The following is a 7,484-nucleotide window of genomic DNA, read 5'->3' on the forward strand; positions in this document are numbered from 1 at the left end:
TTCATAAGTATTCGCATGGCTCAATCAGTCCTGGTTGAAGTTCGTTCGCTACGCTCACTCACCTTTAGGTTGGAGCTAGTTCGCTGGGCTCACTTGCCTTCATGTTAGCTCGTTCGCTAAGCTAATTCACCTCCAGGTTGAAGTTCGTTCGCTACGCTCACTCACTTTTTGGTTGCAAATTAGCTGTTGTCATAACAAAATAAATAAATAAATAAATAATAGTGCTGCACCCTGTTGGTAATCCTTGTAACTTTAATGATATTGAACATCATAGAACAGAACTAACTTGTTTAATTGAAACAGCTGTTAAGATGCATTAATTCCTTTTAAATATGAAAAATCATAAGGTTAACATGGGAAACTCCAGAGCCACTGGGGCCACAGAAAACGTAGTACGTTTTCTGTGCTGGAGCGGAGCCAGGAAGCCCGATCAGAATAAAAACTACTTAGTTTTCCTATTTAATGCCCAAAGAATCGGTGTACCGAAATTCAGCCTCCTAGGTCAATGGGAAGTGGGAGAATTTGTGATGAGTGAGTGAGTCAGTCAGTCAGTCAGTCAGTGAGGGCTTTGCCTTTTATATATATATAACACAGGTATTAACGAGATTTCCTCTTGGATTTCCCAATAACTCGTTACTATACACTTCAATCATCGAATTGATAACCAATCCTGACAATTACCTTATCCAGAGAAAACCTCATGAGGGATTGTTCCAAGTTTTTTAACGTAATTTTGTCTAATGTGTAAGAATAAAAATACCCCCGCCGCAGCAAACCTGCAGACTAAGCGAATTTCCATTTGACTGATTGGATTTACACTGAAATGTCTACTTAAAAATATAACATTTATTCCCTATTTAAATAGAATTAGTTTAACAAGTACTTAGGTTTGCTGCGTCAGGGAGGGTAAAACTGTTTTTTTTTTAAGATGTTAATAGTTAGTAAGAAATAAAAACATTTTCCAAATTTGATCAAAATATGTTCATAAACAAGCAAACTACAACAGTTTACTTATTCTCCATAAGAATAACATGGGAATTTTAAATTTACAATTTTTTTTAATTTTCTCCGTAACCATTAGGCGCATAATAACGCTTCAATATACTAAATTATTTGTTTTTTTAAGCTCTACAAAATGGTTTGGAAAGAAATTGCTAAATTATATGTTTTTTGGGTCAAAAATGGGAAAAACCTATTTTTACCCCATAAAACCCCCCGTAAACCCCCGTTCCCATGGTCCGATCATGCTGGATCGCGAACTCTTTCGAATAAACGTAGGTTTACACGTTTGTACCAAATTTCATCAAAATCGGATCATTTTTGCTCGAGTTATCGTGCTAACGGACACACACACATATATATATATATAAATATATAAATATATAAATATATATATATGAATTTGAACGGATGGTGTTTTTGGCCTCTAGGGACCTCAAAACGAAAAAAAAAATCGGTCCCGCGTCCAGGTCTTACCATGAGTACTACGGTAATAGCTTATTCCCTATATGGGAAATTCGCTAAAAGAAACCTTTAAAAGGAAGATAAAGGTGCTAAACAGTAAGAAATAAATATTGTAGCACGACAATTGAGACCCCAGATCAAACTGATGAATGGGTTCATACCTCAATCCACCCTTATAGATTATCTTTTTCAAATACTAGGCATATAAGCTCGACAATTAATTAGGGGTAATTTTGAATTAATAAGTAGAACCTTTCATAAAAATTTGTTGAACAATATATATTCATTGCATAACTATATAGATAAAACAAACTCCTATGCAAACTAACTTATGCTGGTTAGTCTATAATAAAACAAATAAGATACTGTACTCAATAGATTTCTCATCATTATGGAACAGGATAAAAGTCAACGAAAACAAGTCCAAACATATTGTTTTTACTCTGAGAACAGGGTACAATCCTCCTGTAACCATTAATAATGTAGCCTTAACGGAGGCAGACAGTGTAAAATATTTAGGTCTAACTCTTGACAAAAAATTAAATTGGAAATCTCATATCTGGTGCAAGAGACAGCAAATGGAATTAAAACTTCGTAAACTCAATTGGCTACTAGGTACGAATTCAAAATTATCACTGGCTAACAAAATTTTACTGTATAAAGTTATGATCAAACCAATTTGGACATACGGAATTCAACTTTGGGGGACCTCGAGCAAATCCAACATCGAAATACTTGAACGATTTCAGGCTAAGGCACTGAGAAGAATTATTGGCGCACCCTGGTTCGTATCCAACACTACAATTAGGAATGACTTCAAAATTAAATCAGTGAAAGAAGAAATTACAGACCTTAGCAAAAATTATCAAGAAAAATTAGAATATCATCCGAACAGTCTTGCTGTTAATCTGCTGGACAATAGTCAGTGCATTACCAGGTTAAAAAGTGTTGTGCATGTGCTGGACTTAAGCTACAGATTTCTGTAAATGTTTAAATGACTGATCAAATGTTTGGCAAGACTTGTTGATGAACAGGTGCTTGCTTCCTGACATTGTTTGATATATGTTTTACTTATTGTTCTCATATTTGAAGTTTGAACAGATTGTAAAATAAATTCTGATAAAAAAAAAAAAAAATTATGGAACAGCTGAAGTCAATTTTATCGTTAGTTCTGTCCGGTGCACTGTATTTTTTTTAAATTTTATATAATTTACATTCTGTTCAACAAAAAATAGAACAATAAGCAAATTTGTTAAACATAGTAGTTAGTCTTTATCCCACAATAGAGCTAACACACAAACTTTGCATATTTGGTACAAAGTTAACTCATTTACTGGTACTCGTTTAACCAAATACTGTACAACCATTAACCATCCAATCATAAACAATAACTCGTCCCCTATTTATACAACCAAACAGTAGAAAACGAATCATGAAATTAACTTAGAAAGAAGCGAAATCGTCGACACTAGTGATCAGTGTCACCGGACATGAACTAGACACAAAAAACGAGTATCAAAATTAATGGGATGAGAAGTCTACTTCTGTTGGTTAGTTTATGTTACAACCATACAACATATTCTAAGCAAACAAAAATGTTTTTTAATTAGGTAGTATATACAACAAATTTAAAATACTTATCAAGTTATACAGTATTAACTTAGCCAGTGCTATAAAGTAAAATAATCGTTTTAGGATATTTTATTACTTTTATATTAAAAGCCCCTGTGGCCTAATGGATAAGGCATCGGTCTCCTAAACCGGGGATTGTGGGTTCGAGTCCCACCAGGGGTAGAATACTTTTAATTTTGAGCTTATAAACTAATTTTGGAATCTGTGGAAATTTAACGGACGTTGATTACGGAGAGAAAATGAAATAATCTACCAATTATTTTTACGTTTCGCTAAGATATGATTTACAAATTTAAATCAATTGTTTGCTATTTGCTTTGAATATTTTTAAAACTTGTTATGACTAAACCAAATATCCCCGCCCCAGAACCTGCAGAAGCGAATCTCCATTTGCCTGATTGGATTTTCCATTAAATCCATTTATAACATTATGTTTAACAATTACCTAGGTTTGCTGCTACAGGAACGGACAATAAAGTATTTTTTCGTAGAATATTAAGAACTTAGTACACTACAAATAAATTTGCCATCTTTGATAAAAATATATCCATAAACAAGCAAACTACAATTGTTTACTTATTCTCCATAAAAATAACATGGTAATTTTAAATTTACAATATTTTGATTTTTCTCCGCAACCAATAACCGTAAAATCATTTTAATATAGGTACTAAATCACTTTTTTAAGCTCTATAAAATGGTTTATAAATTTAAATTGAAATGTTATGTTTTGAGGGTCACAAATGAGACAAACAAATTTTTACCCCAAAAACCCCATAATCCTAAGATCCTATCATGCTGGTTCGGAAACTCACTGAAGTTTATCATGCTCTTTATCTTGAAGAAAAATTTCATCAAAATCCGAAAATCGGGCAAAAATTACTCAAGCTTTCAGAAATATTATTTTACATGAACAATAATTTGAACAAATGGTGCTTTTGGCCTGTAGAGACATCAAAATGAAAAATAGGTACATTATTGGTTCCAGGTCTATGTCTTACCGTGCCACCTGCGGTAATAGCTACTCCCGGAAATTTGCCATAGGTTAGCAAATGTCACGATAGATGAAAAATATTTCCTTACTAATTATTTCAATCCACGAGTGAGTTTTATTATTTAGATATATCATTAAAGTAACCAATTATATGATGAAAATACTCTGGCCGCAGAAAACCTGTAGAAACAGAGAAATCATAGTTGTAGGGTGTATTAAATTGTTATTTCAAAACGTACATACGTTAATAAGTTGCTCTTTTAGTTCTGTGCCCAAAATACACAAAATTTGCTCCATGATTATGTAGATATGCAATGTCTACATGTACAATGTCTTCTTACGCCTAATTTCACGTATTACATTGTGATAATTAATTTCCGAATGTAATATCTTTCGGCAATCAATATGTGAAGGATAATGCGATATGTTTGTCTTTATGAACAAATTTGATCATACTTGTTAACTTATATTTTAATATTACAAGGTTTTTAAGAAATTATAAGAATCCAAACCCTTCACGGCCTTCTCCCTCCAAAGTCGGATAGGAGATGTTTTGTGAACCCATAGAGCCCTGTGCTATTTGTTTGTCCACCAAAAACTTGATTTGTAAAAAAAAAAACAATTATTATGTTCATAAGATAAAGGGAGCATGTTTTTTTAAGCATAGGCTTAACTACTGTACTAAAATATACGATAATCCTCGGCAGATAAAGATTTTTAAGATGACATCTTATAGAAAAGTAGAAACCCATAGAAATTCAAGTCTCGGGAGAGTCTAAAAAATCACTAATTTTTAAAATTTTACAATAAACCCAACTATACATGAGGTATATTATTTTAATTCTTTCATTAAACCTGTTTTTTGTTACGTTGTTATATTCTGTAAGGTTTAAATGTGCTCAAAACTCGTTCGTAACCTACATTTCACTCAAATATTGTTAAACATATCAACCATTAATCAACGTGAGGAATCCGATTCTTCATCATCTGATGACGAAGCCAGAGAACTCGCCGTACTTGTGTACGGTATGGATTTGTGTCCGGGTTGTGGATAAGGGTGGAAGTAGTTATAAGAACCTTCTGAAGATCTAGTCGGGTTTTTGTTCTCATCATTTTTGTCTTTTACACCACAATATATTGATAAAACGGCGTTCAAGATACCAGAGGAACTTTTCCCTCCGAGACCTCCACCTTTTCTGCATCTCGCGAGACACACGATGAAGCAACAACAGGCGAGAAGGAGTAGTAGAAGAAGTGATACTATCAATGCTACAAAGTACGGATGGAATCTCAAAAGGTTTTTCAAGTAGTAAAACATTCCAACTGATTTGGGATTTTGTATCTGCCCTTCCAAGTACGAGTCGTTGTTATACGTCATCGGCATCTGGTTGTACTGCAAGACCGACGTTTCGTTCACGGTTTCTAATATCCTCATCACGCCACCAAACCCGGGGTACCAAGACTCTTCGTAAAGGTGGGGTACAACTCTCGCCGTCAGCCACAGGATAAAGTGGCTGTTGAATATGTCAGTCTCCGAGGGTTTCATTTGCGATAGACACTCTCTGGCGAGTATGTAGAACCTCACTATAATGTGGCTGGACGCAGGAGTTTTCAGACTGTACAGGTTACGAGCCCTCAGCGGAAGAGCTATCGCCCCTGGTTTCACGTCGTAGTCCAGGTAAGGGATGGATATCCTGGGTCTTCCCGGGGCGCACTGGTCGGCAGGGACGACCACAAGAGCTTTACACGCCAAGTCTGGGTTTAGGTTTGCTAGATGTAGTTGAGTCACTTTTGTCGCGAACTTCGACATGTCCAATGGTCTCGACCATCTTCCTCCGTCGGTTCTAAGCCTGGCTTTCATTTCTTGGAGCATCTCATCCAGACGTGACATAGTAGGGTAGTCTATGTTGCCGGCGTAGTACGCCTCCTTTGCTATCGGAATCACTACCGATTGCAAATACCCTCCTAGAACATCTGTGAGCGCTAACATCATGATCCTGCGAACCTTTCCTTCTGGGGAATGCTTCACTACGGCGTCCTCCGTGCTTCTGATGTACTCCACTAGGTAGGGAAGGTCCTTAGGCACCTTGTTGGGTATCAGGTCTTGCATGATCATCCTTGCACGGAGGAGGTTTATTGAGTCGTGGCTCCAACAGGATCGCCTGATGTCCAACTCCGTGAACAAAGAAGTCTTCACATTCTGCGTGTCTGTGTTTAAACATGCTACTTCAAACGATAAATTTGTGATTATTATCAAAGTAATGAAACATTTCATAATTTCAAACCATTTGTTGGTTTTTGTTTAACATAAATAAACAACTACAACGAGGCCTTGAATCAAGTCAGCTGTCAATAAATAAATAAATTACCTCAATGCTTGTTTAATAAACAAACATGAAAATATTAGTGAAGGGTCAATACAAAAATTTTGTTATGATAAAAAAAAGAATAGAATAAACATACTAATCTCACATTTTATTTATATAGCATCCCTTGACCCACTGAATAAAAGTTGCATTTTACCAACTTAAAAATTATTACGATGAATTAGAATGATTTATTTAGCCTGTCCTCTAGTGTAACTCAAACAGCTTAAAGAGTAAAGCAACATTTGTAGTTACTGTATTACGATTAATACCCAGAACAAAAAACAAGGATAAAGAACAAATATATTTCACCGTTGCCGGACATCAAAATCACATATAAACAGACTGTTTATTCAACTAAAAGATGATAAATCTACTTTCAGTATCCAGCGTGGATAAAGCTTACCGATTTCTTAGGGGCCAAAATAATGTCTTCAGAAAGCCCTATTTTGGGCGCCTGGTTTAAACAGATTTTTGATTTTGTAATAATGCAATCAAATATTTTGTGAGACAGTTTCCTCCAGAGCCCTATAATTTGTTAAGAAGGTTTAAGGGTGGCTTTAAATGAAAGACTGGAGTTTCTAACATTTTTTCAGGTTTTCTATTTACAATTATATACAATTTTGATCCTGTTTCCGAGTCCTTCTAGAATTCTAGTGCATTCTTCTATTTAGTTAGTGTATCCGCGGGCTGATATTCAGGGTTTAGCAGAGGTAGGATAGTCCCTAGTCCTAGCGTACGTCCTTACTGTACTGATGGTATACCACACTCATACGACTAGACCGTGTGGGTTAAGGTTGGCATCTTCACTTCGGTCCCGATAGCTTCTGCTCTCCATTAGAAGGTTAATGGATTTTCAATATCAGCCAGTAACACAGTAAGTTATTAAACTGATTCTAAGCTACATTCATATTTCCGCCCCTAAAATATATTTTTAAGCTTATACTATCAGCATCACCTGGCGTTTCCTGAGTAAAAAAAATCCAAAATTCACAATAATTTTATAAAATATGTTTTTGGATTGAGTA

At 35.1% G+C, this 7,484-nt stretch overlaps 1 protein-coding gene and 1 non-coding gene across 2 annotated transcripts; one reads left to right on the top strand and one right to left on the bottom strand.

Moving 5' to 3' along the window:
- The first annotated feature begins 3,185 nt into the window (after positions 1–3,185).
- Positions 3,186–3,258, top strand: Trnar-ccu (transfer RNA arginine (anticodon CCU)). Its single transcript has one exon. It is a non-coding gene; the product is annotated as a tRNA-Arg (tRNA).
- A 1,078-nt stretch (positions 3,259–4,336) lies between these two features.
- LOC128986814 (uncharacterized) lies at positions 4,337–6,401 on the bottom strand. Its single transcript, XM_054407348.1, has one exon. It carries the CDS (start codon positions 6,363–6,365, stop codon positions 5,049–5,051), a length of 1,317 nt encoding a protein of 438 aa, XP_054263323.1. The 5' UTR covers positions 6,366–6,401; the 3' UTR covers positions 4,337–5,048.
- Between the last annotated feature and the right edge of the window lie 1,083 nt (positions 6,402–7,484).

Source organism: Macrosteles quadrilineatus, unplaced genomic scaffold, assembly GCF_028750875.1.
Source record: "Macrosteles quadrilineatus isolate MER2022 unplaced genomic scaffold, UCM_ALF_1.0 Scaffold_2__2_contigs__length_208266976, whole genome shotgun sequence".
Classification (NCBI taxonomy): domain Eukaryota; kingdom Metazoa; phylum Arthropoda; class Insecta; order Hemiptera; family Cicadellidae; genus Macrosteles; species Macrosteles quadrilineatus.

What these genes read in the sequence shown, in the direction of transcription:
- LOC128986814 (XM_054407348.1), bottom strand. Translation starts at nt 6,365, where the DNA reads ATGAAATGTTTCATTACTTTGATAATAATCACAAATTTATCGTTTGAA.